Source organism: Corythoichthys intestinalis, chromosome 9 (assembly GCF_030265065.1).
Source record: "Corythoichthys intestinalis isolate RoL2023-P3 chromosome 9, ASM3026506v1, whole genome shotgun sequence".
Classification (NCBI taxonomy): domain Eukaryota; kingdom Metazoa; phylum Chordata; class Actinopteri; order Syngnathiformes; family Syngnathidae; genus Corythoichthys; species Corythoichthys intestinalis.
This window is the reverse complement of record NC_080403.1, coordinates 24,801,703-24,829,345: the sequence shown is the minus strand read 5'-3', so window position 1 is coordinate 24,829,345 and position 27,643 is coordinate 24,801,703. Positions and strand designations below refer to the sequence as shown.

Genomic DNA, 27,643 nt, shown 5'->3' with positions numbered 1-27,643 from the left:
TGTAATGACTAAAGGTTTTAACTTAATAAATAGCAGTCTTATCTCTTTTAGTGAAATATTTCAAGTAAAAAAAATTAAATGAAAAAGAATATTTGCTGATTGTTTTTCTTTTTTTAAGTGAAAATATTAATAATAATATTAATAAATAAAAGAATATTTACTATTAACTCATTCCCTGTCACTGATAGACATCCAGTTCATTGGGAGGACTGCTTGTAAATGCTTATCTGTCAGCGAATGATTGCGGCCATCCCTCCTAGTGAAAATGAATTGGACGTCTAGCACCGTCAATGGCAGCCAGAAATAAGTTCAATAAGTGCCGTATAAAGGGTTAAAAGGGAAATGTAAAATGAGGTTAGACCATAGTTTGAAATGTATATAAGGTTTTTAAACTCTTATACAGTTATAAAGGGGAGAGTGCATTACCCTCATGTAGCCAGGGTTCACTGTACTGAATTACTTCATGATGAGGACATGTCCGAAAAGCGCGCTATCCGTTGTTTTTTTCCATCGCTTTTTCACGCTACAAATCGCCGGATCCAGTGCGGTGACCTCGTATTGCCAAACCAACCAATCACGAAAAGGTGCGCGTTGCCCGCGAACCGAAGCGCCGGTTTCTGATTGGCTGACGGCGTTTTTTTCCTCCAAAAAGGGGCGTATTTTTCGAGCCATCTTGACCGAATATTTAGCCATATCCAAGGTACATTAATTTCATATCTTTGCGGTTACGCGACTGTGTGACTGTGGACTGGCATCCCTGGGAAGGTTTAAATCACAGCCATGTAAACAGCCGGCGTGATGAGTCGTAACGATGGCGGTTGAATTGAAGATGACGCCGCGTCGCTCACGAATTGACCGGCTCGCTAGGCTAACCGCTAGCACGTCCACCGCGGTGGCTGAAGCCTGAGCTGACATTTAGCGAGGTCCTTTTTTTTCCCCCTTCCCCACCCTCCCTTCTGTTTGTCACTCGCACTACTGAGGACCACTTTCCACGGTAAGGCAGACATGTTCGACGTTTGGAGCGTTAGTCGAGAAATTGTTATTTTAAAGTAAGAGTCGTGTGTATGTTTAGTGCCTGCTCTTACAGAGAAACGCTATCGTTGTCCTTCCTTTTTTTTTAACATGTGCTGTGGGTGAACGCAACGGACTGACAGTCTAGACTGTGAATATAGTTATGTCGTGTCGTCTAACGTGTACATTCATTTAAATACCTCATATAAGCACCGAGCCTAATGCTCATTTTATTTGCTGCTGTTGCCATAATGTAATTGTGTCGCTTCCCTGTGCTGTTGAGAGCTCAAAATGGCTGACGGACGACGAGCTACTTGGTTTGGTATTTAGCGCTGCTCAACCGAACTATACACAGCAACAGGACGTAAAAAAAGAGAAAAAGACTTTTACGGAAATATAATTGGACGAAGAGAAACGTGACAACGGTACTGGCTCCCGATTGGCCCAATGGGAAGAGAGACAAGGCGTGTCTTGACAGGAAATTCACGAATGCCAAAACATTGCGTACACCTGTACAGCCGGACGAGCGCAAATTGTTATATTATAGTCTTTAAGAATGAATTATTGTTGTCATTATTTTAACTAACCGAATGTCATTGTTACAGGCTAGCAAAAAGTTATGAACTTATTTTGCAACACAAAAGGCAAACTACAAGAAACTGATAGTGCCACTCTATTGCTATAATTATAATAACCATGTTGTTAAATAGCTCCTCAGTATATTTGTATCCGTATGTTTGACCAGATCCACGTACCTGGAGGAGACATTGAGTATATTTAGTCAGCAGTTAGTTCTAATCGCAGTTTACATGACATTACTTCATACTGCTGTTGAATCTTTGTTGTACATATGTCCAATACTGTGTCAATATTTACAGTTGGTACTAAAGGGTATGTATTATAAAGTGTTGGGCACGTTACTTTAAAAAAGTAATTAGTTATAGTTACTCACTACTTCTTCCAAAAAGTAACTGAGTTAGTAACTGAATTACTCTATAGTAAAAGTAACTAGTTACCAGGGAAAGTAACTATTTCCGTTACTTTAAAAAGTTGTTGTATGTCAAAGAATTTGAAATTTTCTGAGCAGTATTCGAGTTCGTTAAATAGAGAAAAACGGACAAGTAGTTATGTTATACAACCTTGTAATATTTATTGCACCTCACCAGCAACAGATTTATCCTACACTTAATGTGCAACAAAAATAAACAGGTTTGAATTGCTTACCACAGATGTTGACAAAAGCTTTGCCCCGGGACATAAATTACACTTTACATGCATGTTCTTTCCTTTAATTTCGACCAACTTGAAATAGTGTTTATATCTCCACCTCGTAAAGGACAAATTTTCCTCTGAATGCTCTGCCATCATATCCCTCTGCATCTGTTTTGCGTGTGTGTGTTTGCCGCACGCGCTGTTCCGGTTTGTGTGTGAAAACGGCTCTGAAGTTTGGTTTACAAAAAAAAAAAAAAACTTTATTAACAACAAATACACATATACAAACATAGGGCGAGACAATTCACATACATATAAACAACCGGCTCTGAAGTACGTGCGCCTTTATGCTCTTATGCAAATGCTCGAGCGTTTACATCACAAAATGGGGGATAATGTGAGATTTGACAACAACGCAGCCATAATGGAAGCAGGTCTGGCTCGCAGGACATTAAACTTTAACTTGCTAGGTCGATAAAGAGACAAACTCGGAAGAACAGATATGTGATCAAACTTAAGGATGTGAACAATGTTGACCCTTACGAGCAAGCCGAAGACAAATGGAGTGAATTTGTCAACAGACTTCCACATTTACGCAAAATGGACATTCTGCTGTTTTGTGTATGTAACTAAACTCATCAATGATTCCGAAATTACAAATCGCTACAAAGCTACGAACAGTTTTGCTGCGGATGGGTGCAGGACCTGCACATTATGACCCTATCAAACGGCAACTCCATCGTTCTTGCAAAGGTAGGCTATGTGTGTTGACTATTTTCATTGCCATGAACTTGAACGCACCTCAAGTCTTGGATGGCAAATAAACAGAGCAGACTCGCTACGGCTGGTAGTTTCTTCAATTTATTCAAAGTAAGTAACGCACCGCTTTTGACCATCAGTAACGGTAACGGCGGAAAAAATAATGTTAGATTACCCCGTTACTGAAAAAATAACGCCGTTATGTAAGGGCGTTATTTGTAACGGCGTTATTTCCAACACTGGTATTATATGGGTTTTGCACTTTGCCAACTTAGCTGTATGGATGCTCCAAACAAAGTTTCGTTGTGCTTTTTGTAATAATGACAATAAATATTCTGAATCTGAGTTTAAACAAACATTACATTGTAAAACCTCTTTGAAAATTATTTTGACACTTTTTCCCCCCTACATCTTAACTCAATAATATTTGTACACAAGATATTAAAAAGTAAATTCTCATATTTGTTCACTTTAAAAGAACAGATAACTCCTTGTATAAATGGCTATGATTTGAAAGACTCTTGACTAAAGTATTCATGCTATTTGTGAATTTCTAAAAGGGAACCTCAGATTAAAGACTTGTAGGCTCTAGTAAGCCACAATTGTTCTATTTTACTAAAATATGTTATCAGAAACACATAAAATATTGCCATTGATTTAAAAATCTATATTCAGTACATGTTTTGACCTACGGAGGCCGCCATGTTTTTATACCTGCAATGGACACTCGGGGTGACGACGTAGATTGTAACTGCCACTCAACGAATACTACCGGGTTACTGCAATTCCTTCTACGCAGCGAGATGTCCAACACATTTGCTCATCTGTTAAAAGCAGCGAGTACTTACTATTTGTGTTTTTATTGAGTCTTTTATTACTTTTTCATTGCCTCAAAACACTTTTTGCATGTGTATCCTTCTCATACTTTAAGGCATTGTGTTTTCTTGTGGTAGCTTTAAAGCGGATTGTTGATCTGTTGACCACATTAGTCACGTAGTATATTTAAACAACCCTTATTTGATATTACTACGTTTAAGTATTTTCCTAAGGCATCTTAAAGTGCATGTGACATGAAAAAGCTTGTTTATTTCATAATTCACGCGGTATTTTATGCTCCTGAATGATATGGACTGCTTGAATGTGTGTGGAAGCGATCGCTATATTTATTTAGTTTTTTAATCCCGCGCCATGAAAATGAGTGACTTCCGGCTTCGGTCTTGCATTGAGGAGGAGGGCACTGTGACATCTACGGGTGAAGGCGTCCTCTTCGCTATACAGCCGTACTGTTGTGTATGAGGACAAAGGATTCAGCTGATTTTGCGGATTAATATGTTTATTTTTTGCGTCACGCCAGCCAAACGGCTACAGAAAAATCTAAATGTATGAGGGAGAGGCGTGTGCGCCTCTTTGGAGTTTCAAAAGGTTCCGATTCACCGTGGATATTGGCCAAAACAAGCCCTACTACTGTGGGACCATTGGACTTAAGAGGAAGTGAGTAAACATTGTGTTTTGTATTATGTCAAATACTGGGATTATTTTAATATGTAGGTGGCTTGCATTTTGTGGCTGACATGCATGCGGGGCGGCTATTTTTCGGCACAACACCGGCGGCTTGTCGCACATCCATCCGCCGGGAGAGCACTATATTCGGCTTATTGTGCTCATGTGCCCGGTGTTCTGTCAAATTTTCCGACAGATCAGAAATTGCAACTTTGAGTTAAAAATAGCCGCGAATACAGCGATTACAAAGTAAACACTACAAACTTTCTTTAAATTAAGGACTACTTACGTTTGGTCATTGAAAGGCATGTAAAAAGCTCTCCTCATGCACATTAGGTGCACAACAATTGCAGCCGCCCTCCTCCGGGGAACAAGCTGTAAATTGCTCTCCGGCGAAGACAATCGACAACCCAGTCGTCATGTCAAAACATCCGAGCTAGTTATGTGTGATTTTCCGCTTCAAAGACTTTGAAACATCACTCGGTTCGGGTTAGCATGTCGGCCTGCTGTCACGCCTCTTGGTTTGTTTACATTCTCCGAAGCAGGGGAAGGGAAATGACATATGTCCGATTTAGGTGTCATAAAATATCGTTTGGGAGGTGCGACAGTAAAGGTGAAGTCGACAGTTTTGACCATTATGGAGTAATTTTGCCATGTTGTCCTGAATAAGTGCATTTTTATTATTTCATATTCCATTTAGCACAAGACTGTTATTTGTCATGACCATGCCATTTATTTAGCAATTGGGGAAAATACTTGGATAAAAAGAATATCCTGTAAAAATATTGAAGTAAAGAGACTGAAACAATGACATTTTGCAGCTCTCTTCGTCGCGTTTTCCTCGTTGTGAATAGTTCCCCCTCGACGGGCTGACTGGTCCTTCTCAAGCCATTTATTTAGCTATTGGGGAAAAATACTTGGATAAAAAGAATATCCTGTAAAAATATTGGAGTAGAGAGACTGAAACAATGAAATTTTGCGGGTCTCTTCGTCGCGTTTTCCTCGTTCTGAATAATTCCCCCTCAATGGGCTGTATAGTAAAACCGATGAGCCCAGTCTCCCGCTGACGTCATCCACCTGTTGGGGACACTAGAGCCCTATAATGGTAGGCGTGGCTAACCGGCAGATTAAAAGACTAATTTCTCGTCATCTGCGCTTTGCTAAATTGTTGTATATAGTCGAATCGTCTCAAAATATGATACTAATTCACATAATAATGCTATTTAAGACTTTTTTTTTTCTCCTGTCGTATGCTCTTTAAGTATGTTGTGTCCGGATGCATCTAAACAAAACAAGCTGAAAGCGCACGGTTGTACTTTGGGTGTCAAATTCGCCTCTTGTTGGACTTTTAGCCGGTTTTGGTCTCTCGTCTCGTCTCAAACAGTCTTTCCTGTTCATTTTGCTTTTGGTGCTCGTTTTGTGAAATATCAACAGTGCTGTTGTGCTCATTAATGTTCCTCTCGGGTTCAAATTGAAATGGTTGTACAGATGACATGTTTATATCGCTTGAGTCATACTCTGGAAGCCCGGCAGTGTGACGTCATCGCCCTGCGACGTCAACAACAATGGCGACCTACTAGTTAAACAAATTTTACTAATTGCATAAAAACGAAAACATCAAGAGGGGTTTCAAATTTAGGGTTGTTCCGATCATGTTTTTTTGCTCCCGATCCGATCCCGATCGTTTTAGTTTGAGTATCTGCCGATCCCGATATTTCCCGATCCGATTGCTTTTTTTTTTTTTGCTCCAGATTCAATTCCAATCATTCCCGATAATTTTCCCGATCGTATACATTTTGGCAATGCATTAAGAAAAAAATGAATAAAACTTGGACGAATATACACATTCAACATACAGTACATAAGTACTGTATTTGTTTATTATGACAATAAATCCTCAAGATGGCATTTACATTATTAACATTCTTTCTGTGAGAGGGATCCACGGATAGAAAGACTTGTAATTCTTAAAGGATAAATGTGAGTTTGTATATTGTGACTAAATATTGCCATCTAGTGTATTTGTTGAGCTTTCAGTAAATGATACTTTAGCCATTTAACCGTTCTGCCCAAATGCATGATGGGAAGTGCAACCATGACTGTGCGTAGTGGCACCAATTGATATATCTTCTCTGCGTTGGGAAATAACATAGGGTGTTAAGAAAAAGATCAACTATTACCTTGCTTCCCCACATTGCTTCCCACGATATTTCTAATTGTTGAGAGAGGGATTGTAAGGCTTTAGCCAATTAAAAAAAGGCTTCAAAGACTGCCAAAGTTCACTCTACTCATTTTACGCTGCCTTTTAGCTCTATAAATAGGTAAAATGGCGCCATTATAGATTGAACACGACAATGCGTGAGTAGGTCGTGCAGTGCATACGTTAATTGCGTTAAATATTTTAACGTGATTAATTTAAAGAAAATTAATTACTGCCGTTAACGCGATAAATTTGATAGCCCTACTTTAAGCCAAAACTAAAGACTCTGGATGAGTGTAAGACATTTTGTCTGTAACGTTAAACACAAATAGAAAATGATTTAATTAAAAAATATATATATATTAAAAAAAAAAGGCATGTCCGATATTTTTTTGCTGATTCCGATACTTTGAAAATGACGTGATCGGCCGATCGATCGGGACATCTTTATTATGAGTTAAAATAATTAGATATTGAAACTAAAGTATCTTTTAAGAACTACAAGTCTTTCTATCTGCGGATCCCTTTAAGGCTGCTGGTCAAAAAAAGACACTGAGACTTAAACGCAGGTGCATGGGATAGTGGGCATTTTTGACATCTCGAAATGTCACATGAAGTTTGAATACTCAAATTTTATCGGCTAAAATAGTACCAACCCTAATAAAATTTCTGCCCTAACTATGGGCGTCTCTTTTCTGGAAATACTGGCTTTTAGTTACATTAACCTCCTTTGTTACACATCAGTAAAATTAAATTCTGTTTTTTAAAATGTATGTAACAGGATTCCTCCTGCTGGGATGCACATGATGAAGTTGTCTGTCTCTCCTCACAAGTATTAGGCACAGCATTAATTTATCTTCCTCTGTGTCTGTGTGTGCTAGAGAGCTGTTGTAAGCCCCCCATGCAGAAGGCAAGAAGGCTGGAATGTAAGACAGCTGTAAGAGGACTCAACATGGGTCGCGGCCGAGGCAGAGGGCGAGGCAGGGGCAGAGGCTCGGCGGGCCACTTGCGCTCACCCTCGCCCTACAGACTGCAGCTCTCTCCTTCTAGAGAGACGCTGACATACGCCCAGGCGCAGAAGATCGTTGAGGTGGACTTGGACGGCAGGCTGCATCGAATCAACATCACAGACCCTTTGCCAGTGATCACTGAGGACGAAATGATGGCCCAGGATATCGCAGAGTGTAACAGCAACAAGGAGAACAGTTTGCAGACTCAAAAGAAGAAGCCCAGCCCCAACAGTAAAGGGAGAAGGAATTGCAAAAATGATTCGCAGCAGAACAAACGATCCAGCTCCCAGCAGCAAACGGCATCTACCAATTCGCTGCAGCTTCAGAGTCCACTACCTGAGCCTACCTTCCGCACGCTGGGATCCGTTTGTACCCCGGATGCCACTCCCCTGCCGGCCGCGTACTACCGCTTCATTGAGAAGTCCAACGAAGAGCTGGACAGAGTGGCTGAGTACGACATGGACGAGGAAGACCTAGCCTGGCTGGAGATGGTAAACCAGAAGCGAGTGTCCGACGGTCACGCGTCGGTGTCCGCAGACACCTTTGAGCTGCTGATAGACCGCCTGGAGAGGGAGTCCATCTTGGAGTCCCGCAGCCAGGCACTGTCCCAGTGCGCCGTGGATGAGGACGCCTTCTGCTGCGTGTGCCTGGACGACGAATGTCTGAATAGCAACGTCATCCTTTTTTGTGACATCTGCAACCTGGCAGTGCATCAGGAGTGCTACGGCGTGCCGTACGTACCTGAGGGCCAGTGGTTGTGCCGCTGCTGTCTGCAGTCGCCTTCCCGCCCTGTAGATTGTGTACTGTGTCCCAACCGAGGAGGTGCCTTCAAGCAGACCTGCGACGGGCGTTGGGCTCACGTGGTGTGCGCCATATGGATCCCGGAGGTATGCTTTGCCAACACAGTGTTCCTGGAGCCTGTAGAGGGGGTAAAAAACATCCCTCCTGCCCGCTGGAAGCTCACTTGTTACCTGTGCAAGCAGAAGGGTCGGGGGGCGTCTATCCAGTGCCACAAAGCCAATTGCTACCGCGCCTTTCACGTCACCTGTGCCCAGAAAGCCGGACTCTACATGAAGATTGACCCCGTCCGGGAAACTGGCGTGAATGGGACCACCTTTTCTGTTAAGAAGACTGCCTTCTGTGAGCACCATTCCCCGGTGGGGTCACGGCAAGACGGGTCAGGGGACGAGTCGGTGGAAGGGAGACTGGTGGGGGGAAGGGGAAACCGAGGACAGAGGTCCTACACTCAGAGTTCACCCACGCCCCCGGCAAAGAAGTCATCCAAGGGACAAAAAAAGAAGGGTAAAGGACCTGGCGGGTCTACACGTCGCTCAAACGTGCCTGTGCTGCTTGTGCCTCAAATTCCTTCTCACAGGTGAGACAAGAAGGAAAATCCAAGGCTGGCACCTGCCAGTGATGAATACTTCAGTGGGAATAAATTTATCGTCTCTACAGGCTGAACAAGATTTGCACAGGAGTAGAAGTTCAGCGGAAGAATCAGTTCATGCAGAGGCTTCATAATTACTGGCTACTGAAGCGACAGTCTCGGAACGGAATGCCTTTAATACGTCGACTTCACTCCCACATGCAGGCCCATCGGACTGCTGAACAGGTGAGGAAAGATGGCTGAAGGATTTGAAGACATCAAAACCACTGATTCGCAATCCATTCTGAATGTCGCATATACCCTAATCTTTCCGGTCCTCCTTCACCGTCAGTGGCACTGAATTAATCCCAAAAGGGATATTTAGTAGCAGACCAGTGTTTAAAGTTTGCGTGTTCTTGTGTGTTTAGAAGGAGCCCGATGAGAAGCTGTGCGCTGCTCGAGAGGAGCTGCGTTATTGGCAAAAGTTGCGGCAAGACCTGGAAAGAGCGAGACTCCTGGTGGAACTCATTCGTAAGAGAGAACGGCTAAAGAGGGAACAGGTTGGTCTTGAGTAGGATTCTGGTGCAAGTTGAGCAAATTTAATCGCCGGAATTTCCTTTTTAGGTGAAAATTCAGCAGGCTGCCACAGAGCTGAAGTTGACGCCGGCACTGGTGCTCCTCCGGACCACCTTGGAGCAGCTGCAGGAGAAGGACACGGCCAAAATCTTCTCCCAGCCAGTCAATCTTGCAGAGGTTAGAACACGTGGGGGAAAAAGACTGTTTTGTTTTAAAACTTGGCTTCACATTGTCATTCAAATTCTTCACGAGGTCCCAGACTACCTAGAGTTCGTATCCCGACCCATGGACCTGTCCACCATGCGGGTCAAGTTGGAGAGACACGCCTACTGCTCCGTGGCAGACCTGGAGGAGGATTTTGAGCTCATGATCTCCAACTGCCTAAAGTACAACTCCAAGGACACTATGTTCCACAAAACAGCTTTGCAGCTGCGCGAGGTAGGCGGGGCTGTCTTACGCCACGCCCACAGGCAGTCGCAGAGCATTGGCCTGGACCCCAGCACGGGCATGCACCTGCCCGAGTCTCCCAACAAGCATGGCTTCCAGCAGTGCACCTGGGATGACGGTGAGTCAACATTTATCAATGTCGCGTAACATCCCTGTATCCAGACTCATGTTTTTCATTTCCCTCTCAAACACAGTTGACTCCCTCTTGGATCCTGACAACAGGCTTCACCTGAGCACGGAAGAGCAGCTCAAAGCCTTGCTTGACAAACTGGACGTAGTGACGTCCATGCGGACAAGCGGCGGACGAACCAAACGCATTCGGCTACTGCGTCGAGAAATCAACACTCTTCGGCAGAAGGTGAACCAGCAGCAGCAAACTGCCCAGATGCTTAACGCCAAGAATGATGATGATGAGGAAGACGAGGAGGAGAGAAAGGAACCGAAGAGGGCCAAAAAGAAGATTATGGATCATGGAGGTAACTTACAAAAGCCTGATTTTACACAGAGCAAAGTAAAGCTCCCCCACATATAATATTCAGGTTTAGGTTCTGTCCACTAATTTGGCGCAACTGACACACTCTGTTCCAAAATGTATGCAGCACAGGTTCTCTTTCGATTTCACCCCTAATGTTCAGTTTTGCCTTTTTTTTTTTAAATAAAAAAACAAGAACAAATAAAAATCATTTCAATTGCAAAACCATTTTTAAAAAGTGGTATTTGTCATGCTTTTATCCCACGAACATTTAAATCAGGTAGTTTTTGGCATATATGCACAATTTCACCAAAATTTGACAAAACTTTCACATACATTTTCAATGGCCCCATCACACAAAAACATATCCATCAACCATTCCTCACAATCCATTCCTATTGATTTTCAATTGGGACTTTTAGATAATCCATTATTTTTGACCCAAAAAATGTAAAGTAAGGCTAGGTTCATAATACAGGTCTTAATGCACAAATCAGATTTTTTGTCATCTGTTTATTTGGCGTGCCCGTTCAGACTGCCTTTGTCCATTGAGACCATTGAAGTATTACGCATGCGCACTAATTCGCAGTCTGACACGCACTGGGCAAGAAGACCCGCATGCGCAGAAGCATCAAAACAAATGACCACACATGCTGGCGGTCATCAGTCATTCCAGGGATATCATATTTTGCTTTTCAAAAAGAGGACACAAATAAAAGACATAAATAATCCCCGTTTAGGCTTATATTCAAAGTTTATATGGATCGATAGCATGCACGCACGGTCCGTGCATGTCACACATACATACGGGCCGTTTGCCCCGACTCTCGGCCGTGTAAGCAATGTTGAAATTAGAACTGAAACGAATACTCGAGCAACTCTAGTTTAAAAACTGATCCGAGTAATTTTATTCACCTTGAGGAATCACTTAATTTTGCCAGCTCTAAGCATCACGTTTTGCCCGGACAACTTTTTTATGAGGGACAGCGCACTGACATCACGTGCGTAGAGGAAGAAGCAATAACAAAAAGAAAAAAACAAAAAACCTTACTGCAGCCGACAGCCGCTACAAACTACGCTGACGTTGCTAAAAATTACGTCCGCATGATGCTAGTGGTAGCAGGTAGTGTCCGACGCGTCTCATAGATATCGCAAGCATCTGGGACTAGATGCGAAATGGCAGACTCGGCCGCGTCTGGGCAGCGTGGATAAACAGCCGCCATCTTTAAGCAGTATACTTGAATGCGCTAATAAATATAACGTTACTGTCTCTCGCTCACGTAACGTTAACCCTTCGGAGGGCTAGTTTCTATTGATTATGACCACTGCCGATGCGTGGCTAACGTGTCTTACATACAGGCTATATTTAATCTGTAAAAACACAGCGCTGTAGAGTGATGAGGGTGTAAAATTAAAACATAATAAAGCTAACTGTCAGTTTGAGCTCAGTACTCATTGCTGAATAAAACACCAAGTAGCACTGGTCCCTAATGTGCTCTAATACAGCAGGTATCATATATTTATTTTCAACACTGCAAAACCTCAAAATCCTATCAGTACTTACAGTTTGGACTAACTTAAAACTTAATTAGAACTTAAATAGCTTGACACAAATGGAAATTCAATTGAAACACGTGGGAAAAACACATAGCTTTCAAGTGATGTGTGTTATCAAGCGTAATTACATTTTTAGGTAAGAAATTTCTAGAAAGATCTAGAAGTTTTTTGAGTAAAAGCAGTGAATTTTTTGTTCGTCACATCTGAGATGCAATTGTTGGCTGTTTTCAACAATGTACTGTACATCGGAAATTAAGACATTGATTGACTGAAAATGGTTCAATATTGGATTAAATGTCTTTTTTTCATATAAATTTATAATTGCTCTTTACCTAAAAAAAAAAAAAAAAGTTTTATCCGATTACTCGATAGAATTTTCAGTCGATTACTCGATTACTAAAATATTTGATAGCTGCAGCCCTAGTTGAAATATTGCTCATATAGACCAGTGAAAACTGATTATTCTCAGGCTTATCCTCAACACATTTTTATTTTTTTATGACTGTTGCCAAGCCCGGCCCTTCCCCAAAAGCCGTGTTCAATGCAAGCTAGGCGCCAATAACGCACAGCTTCACCGCTACCGTAGCGTCTGTGTCGCTCTTTGATGACGTAATTGCTACATGAATTCAGATTTAGGAGACTTGACTGTACAGACCGCCGCGACATTCTGGAAAAATTTGGGCTAGATCGGATTTGAACCACATAATGAAAGTGACCCAGATCGGATTTTAAATGGTCCAGTTCTATGCGACTTGTCACGTTCAGACTCGAGTCGGAAAAACACGAAAAAATCAGATTCATGCATTAAGACCTGTAGTATGAACGTAGCCTTAGTGACCCATAATGTACAGGAAGTGACCCGGAAAAACCTCAAAATCATAGGAAAGTGAACCGAAATCAACAAAGTGACCCAGAAATGCCCTGAAATCAACAAGAAGTGACCCACAATTGACTTATTGCCAGCCCTTGACAACAATAGACATCCAATTCAATTAAACTGGTTGGACTGGCTTTGAATGCACATCTTTCAGTGCCATTGGCGGTGCTAGACATCCAATCTCTTTTGACTGAATGTTCATACGTCCCTCTCAGTCAAAAGGTGTTGGGCGTCCAGCACAACCAATGGCAGTCAATGCATTAACATGAAAGTGACCTGAAAATGCACCAAATTTAATAGGAAGTGACAGAAAATAAAGTGACCTGTGACCTTTTGCCGGAAATTGCATTTTCTAGTTCATTTTGTTTTTGGCCTACAGATGACTCCCCTCCTGTGTTAGAACTTACGTGTCCAGCGTCATCACCGCTACCAGGCGACGCGCCGCTGGAACCGCCTATTTTGGGCATCATAACTGGAGGCCGACGGTCACCCGGGCGTTCCTACAAGCGTCAGAGATCGTCCCGGAGCGTCATCAAAAATCACGGTGAGGACGAGGCCGAAGTGGGCGAGACGCCATCTTCCCGACCGGAAGTCGTACACGAAGGCACGCCCCTGGGAACGCCACCCCCTCTGCCTGTCGTGGGTGTAGGCAGGCGTACATCCGTGCTGTTCAAGAAGGCCAAAAATGGCACAAGAGCAGGCAAAAAGAAATCTCCATCGCAGCACAATGGAAAAGCGACAGAGGATCCGACCGACAGATTGGCCGGAGCCCCCGCTAGCCCGCATTCGCCTCATGTTAACATCACCCCTTTACAGACTGGTCCTCCCTCGCCTTCATCACACCACCTGAGGTCTCAAGGCCACAGCTCAGACAGCGAGGCGGAAAAACACTTTGGAGAGGGAGGTGAGAAAGATATGTGGGGGCAGCAAAGGGTCAAATTTTGGGAAGGGGCCAAATTTCATCTCTTTTTCTAATATTTAGACCTACCAAATGGAAAACACGCCTCAGACGAACAAGATGATGACCAAAAACTCAAGTGAGTGGAGAGCACTTACCTTCTGCCTGTAGAATTGGACTTAAAATGAACCCTGTCGCTCTGTCTTTTTGCATCGAGCAGCGAGGCAAACCCTCCGAAACGCAGTCGAGGGAAACCCGCTCTCGCCAAGGAACCCATCAGCGACAATGGAGATATCTCAGAATCAGGTGTGTATTCCCAGGGGACAGAGTACATTGTGTGTAGAGCTGGAAATCTTTGGGCACATAATGATTCGATTACGATTACGATTCAGAGGCTCCGATTCGATTATAAAACGATTATTGATGCACTCCCCTCTTTTTTTTTTTTTTTAATGTTTTGTACATTAGTTCCAAAATTGTTCAAAAATACTCTCAGGCTAAACCAAACTACTATTTCAGTATCAAGTTAACATATAACAGTAAACAAATATTCAAAAATAACAGTAAATAAAAAAACTCCAGTCCCGTTCTGTATCAGCAGCTTTAAACTACATTCAATTAATTTAATGTTGTGAATCAACCGTTAAAGTTGTTAAAATTGTTCCCGTTATTCCATAATTTCCCTTTTGTCTACTTTCGGGATGTGAAAGTTTTAAAACTATTTTAAAGATAGATTCAAGTCAATATTTTACCGATTTAGGAGTATTTTAGATAAAAAGTTAATTAGGTTCGCTTGGAAGGTTCGCTACAACAGCCTTGCAGGGAAGTGTACTGCTTTAAGATGGCGGCCGTTTACTAACGCCCGCATCTAGCTTTTTGTAGATGTGCTGCTAACGCTACCGAATCTATATTGCATCTAGTCCTATATAAATGATATCTACCGTAACATTATGTGGATGTACTTTGTAGCAGCTGTCGGCAGAAGTCAGGTATGTTGTTGTGTTTTTTTATCTCGTGGCATGAGTTGAGCTAGAGCCGTGAGTTGAGCATTGGCATTACCCGAGGGGCCGGGTAATGAGAAGCATGATGTTTAGCTACTCTCGCTCCGTTCCTCATTGTGTCCCGAAGACCTCGCGGCGCGCTGAGTGTGTTTTACTTCCACTTTACTTGGCATATTTCAATAATCGGAATTTGGATGTTTGTGAATCGTTCTCGAATCTTCCACAGTCGAATCGCAAATAATCTAAGAATCGGAAATTTTGCACACCTCTAATTGTGTGTGTGTCATTTTCAAAAATTCACATTCCACATAGTTATGGCCCAGTAAAGTAAAAGTTTTTTTTGCGAAAAGAAAATTTTCATCTGTCGTCCTCCATGAAAGACTGAGGACTACATTAATTAAGGGTATACTTGCAGTTTTTTCTTTTTAAAAAATAATTTTAAAAAAAGACTAAAAAGGTTTTTTTTTTAAATCTAAAAAAAATTTAGTCATCCCCCTTTATTTAAAATAAAAAAAAATGCAAACAGTATAACTGAATAAAAATTAAAAAGGCAAAAAGTCAAAACACATTTTCCCTATTTAAAGAATTGAAAAATTATATATTTTTCCATATCTGCAATTGGGTGGCAGCCAGGTCACCTGCCCTAAGTTAACTGGAATAGGTGACAGCACCCCTGCAACCATGTGAGGATAAGGGGTACAGAAGATGAATGAATGAATATGTAATGTAAAGAGAAAATTTGCAAAAAAATATATTAGTACAATTTTTAGATCAAAAATGTCTCTAAACTATCAAAATAGTTAGTCAATTCATTCAATAATTGATTAACTTTCAATGACTTAATCCCAAAGAAACCATATCTACAATGTGGCCTGTAACAACCAAGTACTAAATGATCATTATCAAGGTTTCAAATGCAAATGTTCGTTGCCATATGTTGTCCACAGGCAAACCTACACTTCTTTGTCGAGACAGCGAGACAGAGTTGGCCCCTCTTGATCTGGTGTGGGCCAAATGCAGAGGCTACCCATCATACCCAGCCATGGTGAGAAAGAACCGACGAAGTTTCCGGCGAGACGCTGAAAGAGCAATTGTTCATGAATCCCCCTCACTGTGGTAGATCGTTGACCCAGACATGCCCCAGGAAGGACTCCTCCACAACGGCATCCCCATCCCAGTGCCTCCCGTGGAGGTGCTCAAGCTGGGCGAGTGGAGGGGAGCGGAGGTGGGACAAAAGCTCTTCCTGGTGCTTTTCTTTGACACTAAAAGAACTTGGTGAGATCGGAAACGAGATGCTGGATACCGAACAAACCGCGGTTATGTTTAAAGTTTCAATTTTCCTTTTCAGGCAGTGGCTCCCTCGGGATAAACTTCTGCCTATGGGAATGGACGACACCGTGGACAAACTGCGCCTGATGGAAGGCAAGAAGCCGAGCGTTCGCAAGTCTGTGCACACGGCGTATGACCGTGCCATGATGCACATGAACCGCATCCGAGACAACCTCAATTTCACGCCCACCTCCAACTTTTTATGACTTTTTGTCAAAATGTAACAAGAACGTCTCCGGGTGCTCTTATGTGTAGTGGAAGACGAGCGGTAATGACTATGACACAACCCCTTGTCTCTTTGAGTTCATAAATGATTTTTATTTTGCCGTTTTGGCCAAAGTTGTAAATAGTGAACATTCAAAAGGGAAAAGTTATTTAGATTGTATTTTGTGAAAGTCTCAATTGACATTCGCGTCATGGCTGGACGGTTTTAACTGAAATTTACTATTACAGTGGAATCTCCTAAAATAGTTAGCATGGTTGACTTCTAATTTAACTCTTTATAGGGCACTCATTTAAGTCATTGGCTGCTATCGACAGCGCTTGACGAAATGAAAACGGGTCAAAATGAAACGCACATAGAACATACTAAATCAAACAACTGCGATTTCATAATCTTACTATTCTACTGGTAAGATTAATATCTTAAATGTAAATACTAGTATACGTTCTTAATTATAATTCAATAGCTTCCAGCTCCTCTGTTAAAATGGATTGGACCTCTATTACAGTCAATGGAAAGCAACGAATTATGAGAGTTCAGAAGAGATCAAAATTAAATATACAAGTACAACTAGAGCAAAATGAGCCTGGGCCACACTTGATTTTAAATATTTTTTGTTCCCAATTTATTAAAAAAAAAAAAAAAAGTTTGGGGTGGGGGGGATGAAGTTTGAATTTTTTTCAAATTTATTTTATTTTGAATTATTTCCATTTTTTATTACTCTTTTTTTTTTACCCAAAATGGATTCTTCAATTAATTTTATTTGGAATGATTTTTTTTTTTTTTTTCCACAAAATATATGTGGGCAACATGAATATTACAATTGGATGTCAAATGTGGTCCACAAAATATTGTCCTGTGGAACACAGTTATCTCCTTGGCTGCATGTTTAAGACCCCTGATCTGTAAAAAATGTATCAAAAACATTTTTTCAATTAAAAAAAAAATGGTAATACATGTGTCAAATAGTTTAATAAGTCGCTCCTAAGTATAAGTTGCAAGCCCAACAAAACCACCCAAAAAGTGACTTATAGTCCGAAAAATACCATCTTGTGTAGTTGACAAAAGTCACAGTTACGAGGCGCTCACTCTAAAATGGTCATGATCGCACAAAATGCCCATCCACAAATTTTAGAAGTTCTGCTGTACAGTACGTTGAATTCCAGCCATGATGCGATATCCAATACATGGGACTTGTAGTGTGTACTTAAGTTTTTCCATATTGTGAAAGTGTACATGGAGTACTTGCTAAGTGCATACAAAGACTACTGCTGTCGAGCGACATTTTAATCGACTTGAATAGCACAAACTGGCTCCAGTGTGTGTGTGTCTGTGTGAGAAAGAGTGCGTGTGGAACATACAGTACGATTATTCAACTGTATAGTTTTTTTTTTGTACATATGTAAATGTTTGTTTATACCGGCTAACAGGAAGTAATTTAAAAGGAATGCAATTTTAGACGTTTAATTTATAAAAACAAAAAAAAACAAGGAAGCCGAGAGTGTTATTTTAAAGCAGAGAGATTCAAATATGTGAAAACTTTTTGGGTGTACGGCGCTTCGTAGCTCTTTGTAATGGTGACAACACGTCAGGAAATTTTCTTTAAAAAAATAAAACAAAAAAAGTCACGCAGCATAACACCTGAGCCTTCCCGAGGTTCTCCTTTCTCTCTCGGAAATTTTCTCACACAACAATAAAAGCTGTTTGAATCAACCCAGCAAGATTCTTGGTTTTTACTCCCATCAAAAAAACGGCATCGTGTTTTAATATTAACAATTTATGCCTATCAACCTAGGCATAAAAAGAGGGTAAGTAATCTCATTTATTATTCGAAATGCCTGTCATTTTTAGCTTAGAATCATTAATTGATGTCTAATATTTAGTTTTTTTAAAAAAACTACTTAAAAAAATTATTCACTCGCATGTTTTGAACATTTAAGAAAATTACGTCACAATGAAAAAATTAGCGTCTGTAAAAAGTTTCGGCTATCTACCTCATAACTATCGCTTAATTGTATTTTTTTAGTTACTTTCGCTTTTCCTCCAATACTTTAGATGATAAATAATCGATCCAAACGAAGAAAAATTTGGGGGAAAAAAAGTTTAAAAGGGTAAATATATCAAAATGAAAATCTCGGACACTCCTTGATGTCTGCGATTTCTGCAGAACAGCCAGAAATCTTGCTTGTTTGTAGGTGACCAAATACTTATTTTCCACTCTAATTTGGAAATAAATTCTTTAAAAATCAAACAATGTGATTTTCTGTTTTTTTTTTTCCACATTCTGTCCCTCATGGTTGAGGTTTACCCATGTTGACAATTACAGGCCTCTCTAATCTTTTCAAGTAGGAGAACTTGCACAATTGTTAGTTGACTAAATACTTATTTGCCCCACTGTAACTGCTGCTTTTGTGAAGAAAAACAAAAGTTTACATTAAAAAAAACAAAAAACAATCGCACGTCCTGCCAAGGGACTACTGCGCAAGCACACATTACGATGGCGATGTTCAAACGATATATTGTGCAGGGCTAATGCCTACTTTCCCAAAAACACCACTTTTTGAAAGTCCAATAACAGCACTATTTGTGGGGTGGAATCGGAATATATCGGTTTTGGGGATTTTGTTGATTTTCTGAACCATTGAAAGCTCTGCAGTTTTGAAACTTCTGAGAAACACTATTGATGTCACTCTTTATGAGTCTGTCAAATTTTGGCCATTCCTTCAGCAACCCAATTTTATCAATGATAGTTTTTGATACTTATCGGGTGTACTTCGATACAAAACCTACCTAAGAACACTTGCAGATGCTTATTGTACAAATGTGTACATTTTCAAGAAAATCGGTCAAGCCGTTTCAGAGTCCATAGGGAATAAACACAGACACGCACACACAAAGTTCCATTTATAAATAAGTTTAGATTTAGATTTAATAATGTGTTTATTAGTGTGGTTGTAGAACTACATTTAGTTACAACAAACACACGATGCACATTGAACACTTAATGTACTTGTGCAACCTGGCCTGGGGATTTACTTCTTAATACTAGTAATCATAGTCATAGACTTTTAAGACTATTTGAAGAGACAACATTAATACATGAATGGTGAGGCTGTTGTCTAAATGGAATCTCCAATACAAACAAGCACAATTATAACAAATGTTTGAAATCCTGCTGATGAAAACACGATTGTAACAGACAAATGTTCCTGTATCTTTTTTGCACTATGAAGGAGTATTAAGGATACACTGTAAAATAATTATATCACGAGAATCTCCCAAGATTTTCCCCCCAAAATGTCATTTAGAAAAGTCCAATTGATCTTTTTGTTTCTGGAATGATGTATTTTAGAAAAAAAAAGTTGTAATTTTTTGAGAAGGTAATATTTGTAGTAATATTACCAGAATATAACTTTGTGTTACCATTTTTTTGTGTAAAGTTGTCACAAAAATAACCTTTATTTTTACTTTTTAGCTCAAAAAATAAAACATATCAGAATACAGTATAACATCTCATCTCCCAGCCAAATACAGAAAAAAATACTATTTTATTTTCATAAAATTACAACTTTTTCTTCCCAGAAGAAGGTACGTTTTACCTAAGACTTGCCAAAATAACCCACCTTTTTCATGTACAAGAAAATATCTCATCTTGAAAAATATATTTTTTTTCCACCTAAAAAATAACTGTTTTTGCAAAAATAGACCTTTTTATCTGTAGAACATTGTTAGCCTACTTTCATAACTGCCAAATCAACTGTCACAAAAGCAATAAAAATAACAATGTCCTTGGTAATTGGTATATATATATATTTTTTTTTATTTCTTGTTTTCTGAAAATGGTCAATTATGATTCGGGCAGCTTTGCTTTTAGGCAAAGAATATAACTTTTATTCTCGTCATATAATTTATCTGTGTGTTCCTAATCCTCTTAAATCCTATGAGGCCTGTTCTAAATCAATGAAACACAAACAACAATATCATATTATTATTACTAAGTATCTTATGGACCATTGTAGATTTGATATTTGGGGCTCTGAGGTTTTATTGCAAGGTGTTACAGTTTGTCCATCTCTTCTTGCATAATGCTGTTTAAGAAGTCTCCCATGCCCGTACATTCATAGTTTAATAAAACAAACGTAAAATCACTTAAATAGCGCTGTCCGTCCTCCGTATCCATCTGAGAATTAAAAGTTGTTCCTACCTGTTTTTGCATCACCTGCCGGCAAGTTTCAAAACAGGTCCATCTCAAAGCAGGGACAGGAAGCCATTGTCGGCAGAGTCCAGTGGCTCCGCCTTGGCCCCCCGTGAGCTTTTGGCGGGATTGGGTGTGGTAGAGTACTTGGGCGGATATCTGATGAAGAGACGATCCTCCTCCTTCTTGATCCAGCGGAGGAGCTTAGTGATGACCGTGATGGCGCACGCCTTAGTCACCAGCGGGCTGAAGCACGTGTATAGCTCGAATTTACTTGTCACCTGGGCAAAACAACCATTTAAAATCCTTGAAATCTCTAGAAAAAAAACAAAACTTTCAAAAGATACTGCTTGTGGAGTACGCCAATTTTGAGAGAGCAGCCATATCTATATCTATACTTACAGTATATATGAATGAAACTTGTCCTGTTTGCGTGTGTGTATGTGTCTGTGCACGTATGTTCGTTCCCTATGGACTCCGAAACAGCTGGGCGGATTTTGACAAAATTTTACACAGTTGTACTTTATGTTTCTGGGTGTGTTTTTAGATGGGTTCGATATCCGTACGCCTCCATTTAGTCTGGAGAATTCATTCGGAACTACAAAAATTAGCATAGTAAATCCCTGATTGCAGTGGCGACAGCGCCGTCTTTTGGGCAAAGGACACGTCTCTTTCGATTGCAATGTCGCAGTTAGCCTTCAAAGTTTACGATTTCATGTACAAAATAAAATGTGTTGTCCTTGAGAACAACACAACTCCAAAATTTCCGAAATATTACTATGGGATTTATTTCGGCTCGATATTCATACTGTAGTGACTGTTATTTATTATGTGTTACTCCCGCAATGGTTCATGGAGAGCTGTGGCAACCATGACTGAGAGTGGTGGTTGCTCTTGTTAAATTCTGGTGTTTTCTGTTCAATAAAAGCGCTGTCTCTTGGGGCAGCAAGTGTGAAACATAAAAACTGTCTCTCACTATTCTCCACGTCGCTCTGTACACAGTGATGGAAAAGCGAGTGTGCATTCACCCCTAGATGGGGTCTTTTTACTATTACTAAATTACAGCTACATCTCTCAAAGAAAGTATTTTTTACCTGCCATTCGGTTGTATTGCGTTCACATACCACAAACCTAAGCAATGCCACGCCATACTGCTAGTAGCAAAATAAAAGTTGAATTTTAGTTTTTTTTTTTTTTTTTTTTTTTTTTTTTTAATAAATACTATTCTAGTTTAAATTGTTGGACTAGTGGAAAATTTGGGTGGCAACCTACTGGTTATTTGTTAAACAGTGACTTCATTTTAAAACGATCTATTGATCCTTGGCGTGAGCTGATCGAAAAACTATAGGGATACAAAATATCACAATATATCAGCATATCGATATATTGTCACACCCCAACAAGCAATATCATGAACATTGATGACTTCCAATGTGCATTTGTCATCCAAAATAATCACGCTACCACTGATTATTTTGAACTCTTTTCTTGTCAAAAAAAAAAAACAAAAAATCATTTGGTAGTACTTGAAGCCATGTGACAAGCCACAATGAGACGGATCCGGGCCACAGATTGCAAGAAAAAATAAAAAGTGTACTTACCCACGCTAGAAGAGTTTCCCTCTGGGCAACGTGGTAGATGAGTTTGAGGGGTCGAGAGCTACTGTGGATGCGACTGTGCATGAACCGGTAAAGGTCCAAGAGCCTCATTTTCTCCTCCTCTGTGTGGTATGGAGCTTCCATCTCGGGGCTAGCAGAGTCCACAGTTCAGGTCGGACACACAAGAATTCATTAGATCACAGATATCAAACTCAGGGCCTGTGAACAAGATATAGCCTGCCTCGTCATTTTCTGTGGTCCGCAAAAACAAATCATGAGCATCAACTTCATGTTTCATGCTCGAATGCCAAAAGCCGGGTTCCCACATGTTTCACTGAGTACCATTTAGGACTTTTTAAAAAACACTAAAGTCATTTTCCAATATTTGCATTTGCTGTAGTTTAGTAAAATACTTTAGTCACACGACCAGTTTCTGTCTTTCTCCCTTTTAGCCAGCCAAGAGGCACCCCGCTTAGCTTGTTCGCCAGCAAAAGTTGGCCTTCTTGCTTATTTCTCGATTTACTTTTTTTTTTTTCCCCATCACCTTTGCTTTTCATCCATACGTCTCCAATATGATGATCACCTCGAGCCTTGAAGCACAATGTGAGTTGTGTGTAGAAGTCAGGTGAATACATATTTCATCTTGGAACCAGGAAGTCCCGGTGAAAGCACGTCTCATGACTGAAATACAGCTTACTGTGTGCAAGTGCACACGGAATCTCGCTGAAGCATGAGTGCCAATTCAGTTAATGTTTTTATTTTTGTATAATTGTGAAATAGCGAAGCTGTGTCATTGAGGAACAAGTGTGGTTTGCGTCTCCGCAATGTGTCAAAATCACATTGGGTTGCCATGAGCTTCCCACCGACACACCCACTCTACCGACGGCCAATCAAAGAAAAGTGTTGAAATTCAAATATTGACTTATCAAATTTGATCCAGTCAGCTGCAGTCACTGTCTGCAAATGCTTATATTTTAGTACCATTGACAGACTAGACGTGACTCCTATCCATTTCAACTGTTCATGAATTCGACCCACGTAGTCGAAATAGATTGGAGGTCTAGCGCCGTTAATGGCAGCAAATGAGTTGAATGAATGTCATGCAGGGAATTTTTAAAAAAAAAATCATAATTAGTGTATCAAATGCTTAATGTCTTATAGACAAACAAACCTGGTGAACTGCGTGAGCTGGCGATGGTTGTCGGGGACGTCAAAGGGCTTGTACATGAAGTGCCGTAAGTCAGCCACGCCCACCTGACTCACAACATACGGCCTTGCTTTGGCAATAAGCCCCAATGAGCCCTGCGCCGCCATGGCCTCCTCGATGCGGCGTTTGCAATCGGCCACGGCGTAGAAAGCCTCCTTGTCAGTGGAGAGTAACAGCAGGCACACCGTGCACTCGGGCGGGTCCAGGTAGGAGATGTAAGCGTAGAAGTAACAGTCGGGGTTAAAGAGCGGCAAGCAGATGGGAGTCCAGATCTCGCCGGCCTGGAAGGCGGACGAGGCGCCCACGAGATTCAGCAGCAAGTGGACGTCAGCTGGCTCCAGGCGGGCGTCGTCGATTACCGCCCTCTCCTGAACGACAGTCAGGAGCTGCTTCTTGGCGACCAGAATGGAGAAAACCAAGTTAGGCGTGATAGCCTTTTGCAGGATCTGGCTGAGCGAGTCCCTGAGGGAGGACGCCAGCGGCAGGCAGTGCACGGCCGATAGCAAGAAGCTTGGGTCTGAGTCCACCAGGTCCAGGAGGCCGTCCAGGATCTTCTCAGAGCCGGCCAGAAGACGACGCAGGTCGTAGTTTTTCTTATGCTCGAAGATGCGAGAGATGCTGGCCTGCGTTAGCATGCTGATGATCTGGTAGTAGACGTAGAGGAGCTCGGTGCGCAGCTGCTGTTCCGACTGACGGCTACTGGACACGCACACGAGCACAAGGGGCCCTTTTTGGAGGAAGACAACTGTGTGCTCCTCTGACAAAGAAATGAATAGCATTAGTAAGTAAGGAAATAAGAAAGTAAACTTTATATTTGTATACCGCTTTTAGAGGACATAAGACACAAAGCACATTATACGGGATTTCCTCAGGATTTGCTGTACTTAAAGTGATGATCGTCGAGTCATCATCAACAGATAATACTTGTACTTTTGTTATATTTCAGAAGAGACTTGCAAATATTGAAAGAATGCGCTACCAATTACAGATTAAAATTATAGAAAAACAAAAAAAGGTAATAAAACATACATTTTTTTTCACTACTGCCTCATTTCTGCCTCATGTCATGTAAATTGTATGCTGATTGAAAATTGCTTAAAGAAAACCTGTTTTGTACAAATATGCAGGGTTCTCACCAGTGCTTTATTAGCCTGGCGGGTTTGGCAGCAAATGATTGCTCCCTTCAGCCTTCCTCAGTCAAAATTAATTGGACTTCAATTGCCGTTAATAGACCTTTTTCATTAAAAAAAACCTTCTTTTACTAACTAACAAAACATATACGCTGTGAATACAACACACATACTTTGTTGTAGTCACTTACAGTACAATGTACCATAGCTCAGGAACGGCTGTGTTGGTCAACAAGTTATCCAAAACTGATTAGCATAGCAAGGCTAGTCAGTTTGGTTAAAACATCAGCAGGAAAATATATCTTCACACCTGAGTAGACGGAGCGTATGATGTTATCTCCACTTTGCACAAAGGACACCAGTGCCATCATGACGCCCATCGTTGATGAGAGAGCTTCTTCGCTGCCGTAGCGTGAATAGATAGGCTTTCCAGCTTCACTTAGCACAAAAACATGCTTTCTGTGACGCCGCCAGCTTTCTGCCATCACGTCCTCTTCGCGGTGGGTCGTGCTGTGAACAGCGAGGGGAGATTCTTGGACGCCCGTCTCCAATAGTGGCGATGAACGACCCTTCAAGCCGAGGCCTTGCTCCTCTAGCTTGGCCTTAGCCAGCATGGTGATGACAAAATCTTCTGAGTCGCTTTGCGAGGCATTTGTGGCGTTGTCCGTGCCATCGTTCGTGACATCATTGGTAGCATCATTGGTAGCGTTGTTAAAGTCGTTCCTAGTGTCATCTGTAACATCTTGATGCTCCTCGACTTTCGGCTCAGTCGTTGAAGAACCGATGGAGCTTCCCGAGTCCTGAAGGGGTTCTTCCGGTACAGCTTGTGTCCGTTCCTCCTCTTGTGCAGTCTTCCTGGCCACCAGATCCGGAAACATGTGATTCCCCAAGAGTGAAAGTGAGGTTGCCAGGGTGTCTGCTGCTAAAAAGACAACACAATGACAAACAGGATAGGTACAAATTGTAGTACAGAATAGTTTTGATGAAGGGAACCCTCACCATCACTAATGGTAAAGATGTCAAATACCACAAATATGCAGACAATAACTGTACCTGTTGTGGTGCTTTTTATGGGTGGATCGCAAATCTTGACTCCCTGTGTCTCTCCTTCTTGATGATTGTCCATGTCCATGATACCATCTCATTCACTGGAGGTTTGTTGGTGGGAATGAGGATGAAATAAAAAGACATGGTGAAATCTATATAGAAAGTTCCATGCCTACACTAATTTTTATTTTATTTTTTTAAAAAGAAAGTCAACACCTCTCTAATGCTACGTCTAGGGCAGCCGTCAGCTATTGATTATTTATGTAATCGATTACTATATCGATCAGTTAATTTTAATAATCGGATTACGAACATTTAATCTGTTGCAGAATAAATTTTAGGATATGTAAAACAAATAAACAAGGGTTTACAATAATATTTATTTCAGCTTGCTAAAATTACACTTAAAAATAGCATTAAATGCCAACACAAAATGAATTTGTGTTTCTTCAAAGTATGCAGAATTTCACTTCCATTTAAAAATAAAATACCTGATCTTAGCCTAAAACGATAGTGGGGGGAAAAAATAAGGATCCAAGTACAACAAAAGAAGAATTGGCAACTTGCATGGCAAAAGTCTGCGAGCTTAAATCCTGAAATGTTTTTACAATGCTCTTAACAAATTGTCAAACACATATTCCTAAAAAAGCTGCTCATTAAACTAAATTACAAATCCATAAACATATCAGTTCATACAAAAACCTACCTTATGTTGGTTTTAACAGGGAGCAGCCAGATTAAACCAGATTAGTTATATGCCATATTACATTGACTGTTGCCACTAGAGGCAGTGTAACTACCCAAATCAATAAAACTAAATGCTAACACTTTTAAAACAAACCATTACAACGCCACTCTCATGAAACGAATCGTCGAAGAAGCAAAATTTGATTTGAAGCTTTCATTCTAATCAAATTACTCGAGTCCTAATTAGTCGTTGCAGGAGTAATGGCATCATTATTACCTATTATCGCATGCACCTGTGCTCAAGTCAAACAATGTGTATGTGTGTGGGTATCACTGACATCACATAATGGCTGCGCTCGTAAGGAGTGTAGTTTTGTTTACATACATACACTGCCATTGGCAGTGTATCAAATACTTGTTCTCCCCACTGTACATACATACATAAATATTTTAAGCAGTCTTTCACATGAAGGTTATTTGTACTAGCTAGATGTTGTCTGTCCCTTTAATACTGTGCTATTGAAATTGGATGGATGCAAAAACTGGCGGTCGTATCATAAATTAGCCAATATGGAAGAAAGGCAGTAATTAAACAAGTGTCGGGTCACATGATAACAGTGAAAAGCTTCTGCAAGAGAGTTATAACAAAGTACACTGTGGAATTCGCTATGCATTTTTCCTACAACGCACATTGAAAGCTGAGTATTTACTGTGACTTACAGGTTGCCAAAAGGCTGGCGTTCCGGTAATAATTAGCCTTTATTCGTACCTGTGTGTGAAATGTTTTCTTACAATTCTCAATGACGGGTTAGGTTTAATCACTGCTACATATTGTATTCAAATCAGATCATATTGATGTCAGGAGATAGCCAAAGCTGCTAGCAAGGGACGCGCACACAGTTTATTTTATGGCCCCCGGCTTACTCTTGATCATAACAAATTAGACGCAATTAGAAACTAAAACAAAGGGTAAAACTTACAAGTTGGTGAACAGACGAAGGCTGGATTCATAAAGTGCTACATGTAGTCTCTCGTTGGTCTTCACGCTTACATAGGAGCCGTTAGTGATAAGAAAACAAATGCTTCGCTTACCGCAGGAGATACATCCGGATTTGGTGACGCAAGATATCCTTTAGCAAATCAGGATGGTTGTTGTTTCCAGGCGGCACCGCCCCCGAGGTACTTAAAATGGTAGCAAGAGCGAATTTTTCTTTCAAAAAAATTCATTAATCGTAAAAGTTTATTAAGAAGGGTAATTGATAATTTTGTAAAAATAAGGGGTGTTTGGTTTTTTTTAAATTTGATAATGGATACTTATTGTTTTATCGTTTGTCAAGTACG

At 40.8% G+C, this 27,643-nt stretch overlaps 2 protein-coding genes across 6 annotated transcripts; one reads left to right on the top strand and one right to left on the bottom strand.

Annotated features, from left to right (window-relative positions):
• Window positions 1-641: 641 nt before the first annotated feature.
• On the top strand, window positions 642-18,829 carry LOC130921458 (bromodomain and PHD finger-containing protein 3-like). 3 transcript variants are annotated; one of them, XM_057845378.1, is made up of 13 exons: window positions 1,027-4,473; window positions 7,564-9,067; window positions 9,148-9,304; window positions 9,487-9,618; window positions 9,683-9,811; window positions 9,887-10,199; window positions 10,276-10,557; window positions 13,367-13,891; window positions 13,970-14,024; window positions 14,106-14,191; window positions 15,834-15,931; window positions 16,007-16,161; window positions 16,235-18,828. In XM_057845378.1, exons 1-13 carry the CDS (start codon window positions 4,365-4,367, stop codon window positions 16,419-16,421), a joined length of 3,732 nt encoding a protein of 1,243 aa, XP_057701361.1. In that variant the 5' UTR covers window positions 1,027-4,364; the 3' UTR covers window positions 16,422-18,828. The 3 variants fall into 3 exon arrangements, with proteins under 3 accessions (XP_057701363.1, XP_057701360.1, XP_057701361.1); XM_057845380.1 differs by lacking the exon at window positions 1,027-4,473 and adding an exon at window positions 642-994 and having other exon boundaries at window positions 9,683-10,199; window positions 16,235-18,827; XM_057845377.1 differs by having other exon boundaries at window positions 1,026-4,473; window positions 9,683-10,199; window positions 16,235-18,829.
• mon1bb (MON1 secretory trafficking family member Bb) lies at window positions 966-27,430 on the bottom strand. Of its 3 annotated transcripts, XR_009064357.1 has the most exons (7): window positions 27,283-27,430; window positions 25,622-25,716; window positions 24,879-25,490; window positions 23,403-24,195; window positions 22,235-22,382; window positions 8,434-20,914; window positions 966-8,339 (listed from the first exon to the last, which is right to left on the bottom strand). XR_009064357.1 is itself a non-coding variant. In XM_057845381.1 (6 exons), exons 2-6 carry the CDS (start codon window positions 25,698-25,700, stop codon window positions 20,687-20,689), a joined length of 1,860 nt encoding a protein of 619 aa, XP_057701364.1. In that variant the 5' UTR covers window positions 25,701-25,716; window positions 27,283-27,430; the 3' UTR covers window positions 966-20,686. The 3 variants fall into 3 exon arrangements, 2 of the variants coding, with proteins under 2 accessions (XP_057701364.1, XP_057701365.1); XM_057845381.1 differs by having other exon boundaries at window positions 966-20,914; XM_057845382.1 differs by having other exon boundaries at window positions 967-20,914; window positions 24,879-25,487.
• Window positions 27,431-27,643: the final 213 nt, after the last annotated feature.

Excerpts from the sequence above, each read along its gene's own strand:
- LOC130921458 (XM_057845377.1), top strand. The coding sequence starts at position 4,365 with ATGAGGGAGAGGCGTGTGCGCCTCTTTGGAGTTTCAAAAGGTTCCGAT. Across the intron at positions 9,068-9,147 it reads CCTCAAATTCCTTCTCACAG|GCTGAACAAGATTTGCACAG; the intron begins GTGAGACAAGAA and ends TCGTCTCTACAG. Across the intron at positions 14,025-14,105 it reads GATGATGACCAAAAACTCAA|CGAGGCAAACCCTCCGAAAC; the intron begins GTGAGTGGAGAG and ends TGCATCGAGCAG.
- mon1bb (XM_057845381.1), bottom strand. The coding sequence starts at position 25,700 with ATGGACATGGACAATCATCAAGAAGGAGAGACACAGGGAGTCAAGATT. Across the intron at positions 25,491-25,621 it reads CATAAAAAGCACCACAACAG|CAGCAGACACCCTGGCAACC; the intron begins GTACAGTTATTG and ends TTGTCTTTTTAG. Across the intron at positions 22,383-23,402 it reads CAGCTCACGCAGTTCACCAG|CCCCGAGATGGAAGCTCCAT; the intron begins GTTTGTTTGTCT and ends GGACTCTGCTAG.